This window comes from Carcharhinus amblyrhynchos, chromosome 10 (genome assembly GCF_965287045.1).
Source record: "Carcharhinus amblyrhynchos chromosome 10, sCarAmb.v2.hapA, whole genome shotgun sequence".
NCBI classification, from domain to species: Eukaryota; Metazoa; Chordata; class Chondrichthyes; order Carcharhiniformes; family Carcharhinidae; genus Carcharhinus; species Carcharhinus amblyrhynchos.
The window spans coordinates 87,485,915-87,500,334 of record NC_137333.1 but is presented as its reverse complement, the minus strand read 5'-3'; the positions used below and the strand labels follow the sequence as shown (position 1 = coordinate 87,500,334).

The 14,420-nt window shown below is 45.7% G+C and overlaps 1 protein-coding gene across 1 annotated transcript in view; it reads right to left on the bottom strand.

Moving 5' to 3' along the window:
- The window catches only part of LOC145349312 (NACHT and WD repeat domain-containing protein 2), a 38,738-nt gene extending 26,434 nt beyond the window's left edge, over positions 1 to 12,304 (bottom strand). The window contains exons 1-3 of the mRNA XM_080197812.1: positions 12,175 to 12,304; positions 7,107 to 7,195; positions 788 to 904 (exon numbers count right to left, since the gene is read on the bottom strand). Of these exons, the coding sequence (XP_080053938.1) occupies positions 788 to 904; positions 7,107 to 7,195; positions 12,175 to 12,304 (336 nt within the window). The remainder of the gene's footprint in view (positions 1 to 787; positions 905 to 7,106; positions 7,196 to 12,174) is intronic.
- Positions 12,305 to 14,420: the final 2,116 nt, after the last annotated feature.

Genomic DNA, 14,420 nt, shown 5'->3' with positions numbered 1-14,420 from the left:
GTGTCTATAGTGCGGGTCATGGGATAATGACGTCGGTGCAAAAATCTGTGTTACATTTATGGGAAAAGACTGACTTAGCCTAATGGCAGAACGGTGAACATGTGTTTTCACGTGTTTTACAATTCTGCTAACAGGATAGGGGAGCCAGTTTAACAATGAAGGCAATGGGGATCCAGCACGTGGACCCACCAGTAACCTGGCCTTTATTGTTCGTGAAAGGAATCCCCATTTCTTTCTCCCAAGGGTTGCAATAATCTTTCAGCCAGGCTTTGTCTGATCACACGAACACAATGCAGAAGAAGGCCATTCGAGCCTATACCGACAAACTATCCCACCCAGCCCCTATTGCCGTGTATTTACCCTGCTAACCTCGCCTCCCCGACACTAATAGTTATTTTAGCATGGCCAATCAACCTAATCTGCACATCTCTGAAATGTAGGAGGAAACCGGAGCACCCGGAAGAAACCCATACAGACACGGGGAGAATGTGCAAACTCCACACAGACAGGACTGGGTGTAAATTTCTGGTGTGCATTCATTATAGGGAAAAAAAATGCCTGTAGGTTAGCCGAGTGACTGCACTGCAGTACAGATATATTATTGCCAGCAATGACTAAGCACATGCATGTCCTGCTAAATAAAAATGACAACACTACAGCTGCAGGAGCAGCAAGCAGTGTTGCAGCACATTTATAAATACAAAAAGATATAACCTTAGCAATCATATTCCACTGCTGGGCTGCACCGTCACTGTCTGATTTTGATTTATTTATTCCAATTACTCACCACAAAACATGGGCCAGCGGAAAACTTTAAACATTCATCCAACAGCTTCATCCGGAGTTTCCGGACATCAGAATCGTGGATATCATCTGGATCCACTCCCACATAAGCGTCGATTGCCTGTGAATTGGACACGTTCGGGCATGTTATTCACTTGCTGTCAGCCACACAACGCTGAGACGCCAGGCACCTCCCAGGGAAGGTGGCACATGCAAGCGTACCAACATGGCACGGACACGGGAATTCTGCTCCTCCCGAGCTTTCATCTTCCTCAAGGCAGCAACTTAAACTAGGGCATTGTTCCAAAGATATCTGCAGTGCTTTTCTACCCAACCAAGTGTATCCCTACATGTGAAAGCCTGAACAGTAAGAGCCCTGGGTATTAACAGGAGGTGATTGTGTCGGATGGGTTGGGGGGGAGGTAATGATGTGTTCCCTTTCAGAGAGTCAGCCTGATTGACAGGCTTAGCTTCTAGTTCGACAAGAAAGGTTCAAGAGCAAATCAAGCAAAGACAATGGATAGGAGTCAGGCTCTGATCCCCGGTCAGGGGAGGGCCGGCAATTCTTTACCATGGGGGAGAGGGGGGTATTTAAAATCTTTTCATGGGATGTTGACATCACAGGCAAGGCCAGCCTTATTTTGTTCACCCCTAACTGAACTGAGTGTCTTGCTAGGCAATTTCAGAGGGCAGTTAAAGTTAGAGGACATTGTTGTGGGTCACATGTTCATAGAATCCTGGAATCTACGGCACGGGGCAGACCCTTTGGCCCAAACAGGTCCATGCTGACCAAAAAGCCCATCTAAGCTAACCCCATTTGCCTGCATTTGGCCTATTTCCCTCTAAATCTTTCCTTTCCATATATCTTTAAAAGTTGTCAATGTCCTTGCCTCAACCACTTCCTCCTTGCCAGACCAGGTAAGAAAGGACATTATTGAACCAGATGGTAGTTTTGCAGTCACCATCACTGGCAATATCTCTCAATTCCAGAATTAATAATTGAATTTAAATTTCCCTAGCTACTCTGGTAGGATTTGAACCCATGGGCCCAGAGGAGCTGAGAGGGAGCAACCTGCCCTGGTTCCGCTCTCTTCCTGGCCCCCAAGCAATGCTATAAAGGGGAATGTTACCTTTTCCCTGACACTGTTCCTTTGGCTACCAGGATTCAAAATTGGCCCCAAAGCAGCTTAAATCAGAGACCAGCAACCCCGCTAAAATAATTAAATTGTCAACCCGTGTCCTTGGAGTGGATTGGCTGGCCATCCCTTGTCCCACCTCCATTAACACTGGATGGGTGGTGGGATTTCAGGTCTTTAAAATTGTAACATCTGGCATGACCCCAATCTCAGGGGTTCCAATTTATCCCAAGTGTTGGTCAACAATTTTATTATGAAGTTTATCATTATCAAAGCTGACTCTCTCCTCCAAGATATAAAAATAGCACAGTGCCAGATGCCCAGAGGTTTGCAGTATGTGAAGCTTTCCAGGATAGCATGTGGTGGAGGTGCTGGTATTGCACTGGGGTGGGCACAGTAAGAAGTCTCACAACACCTCTTACTGTACCCTCCCCAGTCCAACACTGGCATCTCCACATCATGGCTACCATCAACACCGCAAACCACTGGCTCAAAGTGCAGCGGATCGCCAAGAGGATCGCACACATCAACACAGACGTCAAGTTTCTATAAAGATGCAAGAAAGCAGACAAGATCCCAAAAGAACTACAGATCACGAACCCACTCAAGTTGACCAACAATGCAGACTGAGCCAGTCTGTAATTATTTTGTGTCTTTATATATGCCGTGTCTGTGAACTAATCTTCACTCACCTGATGAAGGAGCAGCGCTCTGAAAGCTCGTGATTTCAAATAAACCTGTTGGACTTTAACCTGGTGTTGTGAGACTGCTTACAAGACATCACAGGAATAGTAAGATCTGGAGATGGCAGCATCATGGATGAGAGTTACAGCAGCAACTGAGGCAGGGGGTGGATGCAGCTGATGTTGTTGAAGTGGAAATAGTCTTTCTGACGGAGAAGAAATGGATTTGAAGAAGGAGAAATCATTTGGCAACATCGAACTTGAGTATTGTTGAAGCGGGTACTCAGGTTGGATAAAGAATTTATGGAATCATTGCCAGTACATGTTGGTACTGAAGCAGGTAGGATGTTTGGTCATCTAGTGGTTAACAGAGGATATCACTCCTAAGGTGAAACTGAATATCAGACAAGCAGTAAGACAGCAATAGGCAATGAAGGAGTTGAGAGAGTCAGAGAGCCGAGATGTTGTCGATGTTATCTCCATGACATTACCCAGCCTTGCTTGCCCGAGTCAGCCCATCTGCTGCAACCAAGCCCTTGATATCACTACACTCAACTATTCCAATGCACTCCTGGCCGGTCTCCCACATCCTATCCTCTGTGAATTAGAGGTCATCCAAAGGTCTGCTGCCTATATTTGAACTCACTCACACCTATCGTCTCTGTACTCACTGATCCACATTGACGCCAAGTCAAGCAATGTCTTGGCTTTAAAATTCTCATCCTTGTTTTCAAATTCCTCTATAGCCTTGCCTCTTCCCCCATCTGGCACCACAACCCTCAAGATATCTGCGTTCCTCTAAATCTGGCTCCTTGAGCATTTACTCCCCCCACTATCGGCGCACAGTGTGTACCGACTCCATGATACACTCAGAAACTCACCAAGGCTCCTCAGGCAGCACCTTCCAAACCCATGACAGCAGACAAATGGGAACACCACCACCTAGAAGCTCCCCTCCAAGCTACTCACGTCCTGACTTGAAAATATAGCATCATTGCTACACTTCGTCTGGGTCAAAATCCTGTAACTCCCTCCCGACAGTTTCGTGCATGTACCTGGACCACAAGGATTGTAATGGTTCAAGCAGAAAGCTCACCACCACTTTCTCAAGAACAATTACGGATGGGTAATAAGTTGCTGGCCTATCCAACAAAACCCACACCTCATAAATGAACAAAAAGAAAATATCTACCTCCAACATTTTGGAATTCCCTCCCTAACTTTCTCCATCTTTCTATCCCACTTTCCTCCTTTAAGTCACTGCTTAAAACCTCCTTCTTTGACCAAGGTTTTGGTTATTTGTTCTAATAATTCCTGATGTGATTTGGGTGGCACCATTTGATTTTGTAATGCTCCTGAGAAGCCTTTGAACCTTTCATTAAATGGAAAGTGCTACATTAATTTAAGTTGTTGTTGAAATTCTGGTGGGCAGGTTTGTATTGGCAGAGATTCAGAGCTAAGGGGTAGTGGATTGAGACAGTGATCTGGGGGTAACTACTGATGCACAAGCAACGCGGGGTGACAATATGGGAGGAAATAGAGTTTTAGGTTATATTGTTGGGGGCACGGCAGTGTAAAATAGATAGAGAGGTTTAGATCATCCAAGTATTGCTTCTAGTTTTAGACCCAGTAGACAGAGAAGCTGCAGAAAATCAGCAGGATAAGTTGGAGCAATATACTTTAAAGAATCATTGATTAGATGGATATTAGACAGATATCAGAATGAAAGATTGGAATCAATTTGGTTGGATGTGTTTTTTTATTCATTCATGGGAAATGGGTGTTGCTAGCCAGACAGCATTTATTGCCCATCCCTAGTTGTCCTTGAACTGAGTGGCTTGCTAGGCCATTTCAGAGGGCAGTTGAGAGTCAACCACATTGCTGTGGCTCTGGAGTCACATGTAGGGTAAGGGCAGCAGATTTCCTTCCCTGCAGGACATTAGTGACACTCACATTGTCTGCACCTATAAAGACTTGATTACCTGTTAAGACTCGCATTCCAACCATTATCTTGAAATTGAGTTTGTGTCTGTATATGCTCTGCTTGTGAAACAAATCCTGCACTTACCTGATGTGATGTGCTCTGAAAGCTCAAGCTACCATATAAATATGTTGGATTTAATCTGGTGTTGTGAGACTATTTACCGTGCCCACCCCAGTCCAGCGCTGGCAACTCCACACATCATTAATAAATCAGACAATTGACAATGGTTTCATGGTCATCAGTAGATTCTTAATTCCAGATATTTTTCACTGAATTCAAATTCCACCATCTGCCATGGCAGGATTCGAACCCAAGTCTTCAGAACATTAGCTGAATTTCTGAATTAATAGTCTAGTGATAATACCACTAGGCCACTGGCTCACCCCCGCCCCCGCCCCACCTCATTACTTGAAATGAGCAGGGAGGTTTAATAGAACTAGGAGGCTTGCATTTAAGATCCTTAGAATTGAGTTAGATGTCAGCAAATATTTTTTCCCCTACAAAAAGCCACTGGTTTCAGGAACGAACTACCAAAATACGCAATGGGTATAGATTTGCTATCGTTATTTATATGGGAATATAAGCTCTCAGTGGAAAACATTTTCAGTTACAAGGTATTGCTGCAATTAAGGAGGGTTATGGGTTAACCAATTCTTTGTCTTAGTGAATTATTTTGCCTCTCTCTCAGTGATCAGGTTGAGATGGTGCAAGGTTGACAATTCTTTTGTTGAAAATTTACTTTGCTTGTTTGTGTATGGTCAGCAGAATCACATGGTTTCTCCCAAGAGGCAGTGACTTTGTGTTTCCTTGTTCCACAAAGTCATCCCTGGGAGCAGGAATCCTGGCTGCTTTCACACCTGCCTAGAGTTGGCTAATTCTCCTCCCCCACCCGCCCTCTAAATTATTTGTTACTGTTGTTGAACTTGACGGGCATCAGGCAAACATGCTGAAGAATGTCACCATGTGAATGCCTCATTTCTGCTGAAAGCTGGGAGTAAACCGGAACAAAGCCCCACCAGGTCCACGGACTTTGGTAGAAGGTTCACCTGAATCTCTGGCTGTTGGTATAGAGAGCCCTGCCCTCTACTCATGCACACGCACACACACCCCAAAGGTAGCAATACCCACTTACCCTGTTAATACTCTTTCATTCATCATTTCTGCAACTTGCAACAAAACTTCTTATTGTCTGTTGGTTGGCTCTCCTAACCCATGGCGTGGCATGGTGACACTGTGGTTAGCACTGCTGCATCACAGCGCCAGTGTTCGATTCCCAGTTTGGGTCACTGTCTATGTGGAGTCTGTACATTCTCCCCATGTCTGCGCGGGTTTCCTCCGGATGCTCCGGTTTCCTCCCACAGTCCAATGACATGCTGGTTAGGTGCATTGGCCATGCTAAGTTCTCTCTCGGTGTACCCAAACAGGTGCCGGAGTGTGGCAACTAGGGGATTTTCACAATACCTTCATTGCAGTGTTAATGTTAGCTGAGTTGTAACACTAACAAATAAACTTAAGCCTAAAACACATTAATCCCTCAGCCAACATCACTAAAATCAGACTGTTTGGTTGCTTAGTTCTTTGCTAGTTTTTTTGGGAGCTTGCTGAATACAAATTGGCTGCCATGTTTCTGACTTTACAACAGAGGGAGATTCCACTTCAAAAATACTTCATTGGCTGTAAAGCTCTTTGGGATGTCCTGAGGTCATAGAATCATAGAATCCCCACAGTGCAGAAGGAGGCCATTTGGCCCATCGAGTCTGCACCAACCACAATCCCACCTAACACCCTAATTTACTCTGCTAGTCCCCCTGACACTAAGGGGCAATTGAGCATGGCTAATCCATCTAACCCACACATCTTTGGCGTGTGGGAGGAAACCCACGCAGACACGGGGAAGAATGCGCAAACTCCACACAGACAGTCACCCGAGGCCAAAATTGAACCTGGGTCCCTGGCGCTGTGAGACACAGTAAAAAGTCTGACAACACCAGGTTTAAGTCCAACCGATTTATTTGATAGTAAACTCACTAGCTTTCGAGGTTACCCCCTTCGTCAGGTGAATGGAGAGTTCTGGCCTCAGAGCATATAAAGCACAGAAAGTTTATAGATTACTGATTAGAATGCAAATCTTTACACCTAACCTGCTGTTCAAGTCTTAAAGTGGCTAACAATGTGACTGGAAGGAGCACTGATCACAGGTTAAAGAGATGTGTATTGTCTCCAGACAGTACAGTAAGTGAGGTTTTGCAAACCCAGGCAAGTCACGGGGGTTACAGATAGTGCGACATGAACCCAAGATCCCTGTTGAGACCGTTCTCGTGTGCGGAACTTGGCTATCAGTCTCTGCTCAGTGACTCTGCGCTGTCGTGTGTCGTGAAGGCCGCCTTGGAGAATGCTTACCTGAAGGTCACTGTGAGACAGCAGTGTTAACCACTGTGCCACCGTGACGTCAAGAAAGGTGCTGTTCAAATGCCAGTCTTTCTGTCTCCTTCCTTTATTAAACCTATTTTTGGTCGTTACCTGGAACTCCAGTCCGTGCTTGTGTCTGCAGTATTCTCGCAGTTTTGGATAAACATGTTCCCTCAAGGCCTTTCTCTCCACTTCTGTATCTGAGGAAAGGTAGGTTCGGTAAATCAGCAGCAAAGCGAGGGTGGGTGTCAGCAACAGTGACATTTGGAACGTTGTTTATTTATGAAGTGTGATGGTACTGGTATATTAACGCATGCAACTGGTGAGAAAACGGGAAGTTCTGGGTCCTGTCGAGATGAGAAAGAAGGAAGCAGGAAGGAGATTAGGACTGACTTGATTTTCTTTAAAGAAAGAAAATTACCCTCAGCAGGAATGAAATGTGGGGCTTTGTGTAATGCAGTGCACTGTGAGCCACAGGGAAGGGAAAGAATGGAAGTGTCCATCTCTTCTCCTGTTGGAAAATGCACATTTCTGGATGCAGTGTGAAAATGGAATCAGGCTGGGTTCTGATTTCCCCCACAGTATATGAACAGTTCCCAAATGAGTGAGTTTCCTTTGGGTGCTCCGGTTTCCTCCCATGCTCCAAAGACATGCGGGTTAGGTTGATTGGCCATGCTAAATTGCCCCTTAGTGTCGGGATTTAGCACAGTAAATACATGGGGTTACAGGGATAGGATCTGGGTGAGATTGTTGTCAGCACTGGCCAAATGGCCTCCTTCTGCACTATAGATTCTCTGAGTCTATGTTCACCTTCCTGCTTCACCCATGAAGAGATTGGCCACCAGGGGGAGACAATAAGTGAAAAGTCTGACAACACCAGGTTTTAGTCCAACCTATTTATTTGATAATATACTCACAAGCTTTCGGGGTTAGCCCCTTCGTCAGGTGAATGGAGAGTTCTGGCCTCAGACAGAGCATATAAAGCACAGACAGTTTAGAGATTACTGATTAGAATGCGAATCCTAATTCTAATCAGAATTCTAATCAGTAATCTCTAAACTGTCTGTGCTTTATATGCTCTGTCTGAGGCCAGAACTCTCCATTCACCTGACGAAGGGGCTAACCCCGAAAGCTTGTGAGTATATTATCAAATAAATAGGTTGGACTAAAACCTAGTGTTGTCAGACTTTTCACTGTGTTTACGCCAGTCCAACGCCGGCATACCCACATCGAGACAATAAGTGCCAGTGTGAGTCAGCACCATCAGAGCAGAGAATTGGAGAAGGAAAGAGTGTGTGTGAAAACAGACGGGATGTCAGCAGAGGGGCATAATTCTCACAATATCACCCAGTATCAGAGCCTGAGGATTGGTCATTCTGGTGAAGGTGATATGAAATAGGTCAGAACTCCAAGTACTGCGCAATAAGACTGTTTAATTACTGTCTCCACAAGTTCAGAAGGTATAGGAGCAGAATTAGGCCCATTAAGTCCGCTCTGCCATTCGATCATAGCTGAAATGCCCCTCATCCCCATTTTCCTGCCTTCCCCATAATCCTTCAACCCATTACCACTTAAAAATCTGTCTAACTCCTCCTTAAATTCACTTACTGACCCAGCATCCACCGCACTTCAGGATAGCGAATTCCACAGATTCACAATTCTTTGGGAGGAGTAGGTTCTCCTCAACTCTATTTTAAATTTGCTACCCCTTGTCCTAAGACTGTGACCTCTCGTCCTAGAATGCCCCAAAAGAGGAAGCATCCGCTCCACGTCTACTTTATCCATTCCTTTTATCATCTCAAATACCTCAATTTGATCTCCCCTCATTCTTCTAAATTCCAGATAGAATAGGCCTAAGCTGTTCAATCTCTCTTCATACGACAAACCCCTCATCTCTGGAATCAATCTAATGGACCTCCTCTGAACTGTCTCCAATGCCACTGCATCTTTCCTCAAATCAGGGGACCAAAACTGTGTACAATGCTCCAGGTACAGCCTCACTAATGCCTTGTACAGTTGCAACAATACTTAATTATCTTTCACCAGATACTCGTTCTCATGTCCTGTACAAAGCCTTGTATCCTGAAGGTCAGGTAGCCTACTTGACAATGTCTTCACCAATCTACCCCTTGCGTTCACTGGGGCAGAATTTTACAATTCCCATGCTGAGGCTGATCTAAAGGCAGGATTGAAAGAAAATAGTGCCTTGGGTCACTGTCTGTGTGGAGTTTGCATGTCCTCCCCGTGTCTGTGTGGGTTTCCTCTGGGTGCTCAAGTTTCCTCCCACAGTCCAAAGATGTGCAGTTAAGTTGATTTGCCATGATAAATTGACCCTAGTGTCAGGGGGACTAGCAGGGTAAATTAATGGGGTTACAGGAATAGGGCCTGGGTGGGATTGTGGTCAGTGCAGACTCGATGGGCCAAATGGCCTCCTACACTGTAAGGAATCAATGATTCTATTACCTTCTATGAAATACCAGTAATTAGGGAGGCTGGGAGGATTGCATTGGCATCTTCCAGGTGGCAGAGAGGCTGGGCTGGGTGCTGAGCCAAGCAGCTCCATGGGGGCAGCCGTGTAGCAATCAGAGATGGAGGGTCCATGTCCCAAAGAAGGAGCCAGAGAAGCAAGGATCTGGGGAGGGAAGGCTACATCTATACCCAAACAGACCCACTGGAGGGCTTTCCTCCTCTCCCTGATCCAAGGAACCTACCAGTTCTGGCTCTCAGGGTGTGGTAATTTTGTTGTATGTTTTCGAAGATGCCTTCACCCTTTCCTTCCTGCCCTGGCAGCAGCTGCCTCTGCTGGTGAGGCTGTCAGCCATCTGAAGCTGCAGTCTGTTTGGGCAGGAACCTACCCAACATCCTTAACTGGATAGGGCTCGAGGGGCTGACCCATTAACAAGCTGCCTTACCTGCCTCACACAGAGATGAGTGTCTGGAATAAGCTGCCAGAGGTAGTAGTAGAGGCGAGTACCATTTTGTCCATGAAAAAGCATTTAGACAGTTACATGGATAAGATGGGTACCAAGGGGTATGGGCCAAACGTGGGCAACTGGGACTAGCTTAGTAGTTAAAAAAATGGCGGCATGGACAAGTTGGGCTGAAGTGCTTGTTCCCATGCTGTGAACTCTATGACTCTATGAGTCTGGGGAGATCTCACAGGCAGTCAGGACTCATACATCATTAGGAACAAGCTCACATAGGGCGGTGCCACACTGGTTAGCACTGCTGCCTCACAGCGCTAGAGACCCGGGATCAATTCCCAGCTTGGGTCACTGTCTGTGTGGAGTCTGCACATTCTCCCCATGTCTGTGTGGGTTTCCTCCAGATGCTCTGGTTTCCTCCTACAGACGGAAAGACCTGGTCAGGTACATTGGCCATGCTAAATTCACCCTCAGTGTACCCGAACAGGCACCAGAGTGTGGCGACTAGGAGATTTTCACAGTAACTTCATTGCAGTGTTAATGTAAGCCTACTTGTGACACTAATAAATAATAGTTGTCTCACTTTCCTTCATTACCATCTGCCTCCTGAACCAAACTTGTGTTCATCTGACCTGGTATCTCTCTAAGTGGCTTGGGGTATTACTTTGCGTCTTACTGCTCCCGTGAAGCCCCTTGGAATATCTCATAGTGTTAGATGTGCTGTGTAAATACTACTTTTAGTGGAATGTCCTAATGTAACTGTCACATTTCCTACATGACAATAAAAGTGACAATTTAAATGGTTTCCTTTGGCGGTTGGTGACTAGTGGGGTGCCCCAGGGGTCGGTGCTGGGGCCTCAGCTATTTACCATTTATATAGATGATCTGGAGGAGGGAACCGAGTGCAGGGTGTCGAAATTTGCTGATGACACCAAGATTGGGGGAAAGGCAAATTGTGCGGAGGGTGTGGAGAGTCTGCAGAAGGATCTAGATAGGCTGGGCGAATGGGCCAGGAAATGGCAAATGGAATTTAATGTTGGCAAGTGTGAGGTGGTCCACTTTGGTAGGAAGAATGGTAGGAAGGACTATTACTTACGTGGCGAAAAACTGCAGCAGGCGACGGTGCAGAGGGACCTCGGGGTCCTTGTGCATGAGTCGCAAAAACCCAGCTTGCAGGTGCAGCAGGTGGTCAGGAAGGCGAATGGGATGCTGGCCTTCATAGCGAGGGGGATTGAATATAAAAGTAGGGAGGTCTTGCTGCAGCTGTATAGGGCATTGGTGAGGCCGCAGCTGGAGTACTGTGTGCAGTTTTGGGCGCCGCACCTGCGCAAGGATATTTTGGCCCTGGAGGGAGTGCAGAGGAGGTTTACTAGGCTGATACCGGAGTTGAGGGGATTGAGCTATGAGGAGAGGCTGAATAAACTAGGCTTGTACTCGTTAGAGTTTAGAAGAATGAGGGGAGATCTCATTGAGACGTATAAGATGATGAATGGGATGGATAGGATAGAGGTGGAGAGACTCTTCCCGCTCAAAAAAGACAGTAGGACTAGGGGGCACAGCCTCAAGATAAAGGGGAGGCAGTTTAGAACGGAGTTGAGGAGGAACTTCTTCACTCAAAGGGTGGTGAATCTCTGGAATTCTCTGCCCGTTGAAGTGGTGGAGGCTGCCTCGCTAAATATTTTTAAGAAGCGGGTTGATGGGTTCTTGATAAGAGAGGGGATTAAGGGTTATGGGGAGAGGGCCGGAAAGTGGAACTGAGCCACAACAGATCAGCCATGATCTTATTGAATGGCGGGGCAGGCTCGAAGGGCTAGATGGCCTACTCCTGCTCCTATTTCTTATGTTCTTATGTTCTTATGTCTGAATGACATGCTGGTTAGGTGCATTGACCCGACCAGGTGCCAGACTGTGGTGACATGGGGAATTTCACAGTAACTTCATTGCAGTGTTAATGTAAACCTGACTTGTGACTAATAAATAAACCTTACATTGATTTTGTACTCCACTGACTGTAATTGACTGGGGCGTTGTGAAAGGCGCTATGTCAATCCTGCTGTATCAAACAGGTCCTGTTTCTGTTGACAAGTCACCCTGCTGGCCATATCCTCCGGGCAAGTCTGGAGGGAAGTTAACACAAGCCCTTTGCAAAAGAATCAATAGGAGCCAACAGGCACACACTGGGAAGCCTGATACATTTCCACTTAAAACAACAGCAAATCCAAGTGATTCAGACAGAAATGCCTCAGATTATTTACCTTCTGGGTTGCAGCAAATGAATATCTGGACACATCTGGATGCTCGGGTTGTTGAGGTGCGAGAGGAATTAGCAGCCGCCTTGTTCTTGGCCACTGGATCACCGTCAGTCTCCAGAGGAACGTGCAACATCTGGAAGGGGAAAATTCCACGCGGGGTTCACCCAAATAAACCGCTTCAAGCAGCCTCCCCCCTCCCTGCTTTGACTGTGGCGAAATTAGCAGCCACGAAATTGCATCTCTTTTCCTGCTCCCTCCGGGATTTGGGATCAATCCGGTGGAATGGCACTGCCCCTTTTGGTAACAGCGAGTCGCAACACTCACGGGACATCCCAGTGTGACTGCGAGGGAGGTTAAACAGCAAATGAGTAGTTGCACCGACTTCCCCAAACTTTGCCACACAAGCTCTCTATTTTGTTCATTTGGATCTTTAGGAGTGGTTACACTTAAAACAAATTGTTCCATTTGCTGTTAATGGCTTTGGCATGTCCTGGTGTCTGGACGCTGAAATGTAAATCTTGTGTCATTTCTTTTTTAAAATTTTTTTACTCCATCCTTAAAGTTACGAAGCCAATGCTCAGAGTGGACCAGGCAAACCCAAATCCATTTCCATTTACTCCAAAAAGCAAATTCTTTGATTTGATTTTGATTTATTATTGTCACAGGTATTACTACACAGTGAAAAATATTGTTTCTTGCACACTATACAGACAAAGCATACTGTTCATAGAGAAGGAGAGAGTGCAGAATGTAGTGTTACAGTCATAGCTAGGGTGTAGAGAAAGATCAACTTAATATGAGGTAGGTCCATTCAAATGCCTGATGGCAGCAGGGAAGAAGCTGTTCTTGAGTCAGTTGGTATGTGACCTCAGACTTTTGTGTCTTTTTCCCAATGGAAGAAGGTGGAAGGAAGGATGTCTGGGGTGCATGGGGTCCTTAATTAAGCTGGCTGTTTTGCAGAGGCAGTGGAAAGTGTAGACAGAGTCAATGGATGGGAGGCTGGTTTACATGATGGATTGGTTTACATTCACGACCCTTCATAGTTTCTTGCCATCTTGGGCAGAGCAGGAGCCATACCAAGCTGTGATACAATCAGAAAGAATGCTTTCCATGGTGTATCTGTAAAAGTTGGTGACATTAATAGTGGATATGCCAAACTCCAAATCCAATTGAATCAAATTCATGGTGGCTGGCCCTGCTGCCCGACAGTGTCAGGGATCCACGTTCGATTCTGGGCTTGGGTGACTGTGTGAAGTTTGGACGTTCTCCCCAAAGATGTGTAGGGTAGGGGGGATTAGCAGGGAAAATACATGGGACTATGGCGATAGGACCTGGATGAGATTGTCGATGGTACAGGCTCAGTGAGCTGAATGGTCTCTTTCTGCACTGTAGGGATTCTACAATCCCCTACAGGAAAGACAAACAAGTTCCAAACTGACGAGATGAGGCTTTGCTTGTCTTGGGCTTGACCTTAGCCAAAACATCGAGAGACAAGAATCATTTCAATTATGCAATTAGCAACGATCTACTTGCCCACTCGAAAAATTAGTTGTTGACTGTTGTTTTGCAGCCCACACCCCCAGCTTTAATGTTTATTTACAATTTAAATCCAACTAAAAATTAAGCATAGTAACAGTGGGACCTCCTGTGATTCGAATATATTTATGTTTTGGAACAAAAAAGAATGCAGTCATTCCCCCCCAGGGCACAGATTTAAAGTGAAATAAAAGCAAATGACTGCGGATATTGGAATCTGAAACAAGAACAGAAAATACTGGAAAATCTCAGCAGGTCTGACAGCACTTGCTTAGGTTAGGTGGATTGGCCATGCTAAATTCTCCTTCAGTGTACCCAAACAGGTGCCGGAGTGTAGGGACTAGGGGATTGTCACAGTAACTTCATTGCAGTGTTAATGTAAGCCTACTTGTGATACTAATAATAAAAAATAAATAAAAGCTTCTGTAGAGAGAGAATAAAGCCAATGTTTCGAGTCTGGAGTCAGTTCTGACAAAGGATCATCTAGACTCAAAACATTTGCTCTATCCTCTTTACAGATGCTACGGGAGCGATTTCCCCACCCCGCTATGTTGGTCATGTAGCGCAGTGGGACGGGAAATATAAGAGGGAGTCAAAAAATCCAATTCCCGACTATGGCTGGGAGTTCGGAAATCTGGGCCACTTTGTTTTGCGTAATCAGCCTTGTACTAGGGAATGGCACGAGGCTGATTTAAATATTCATTTCCTAATTT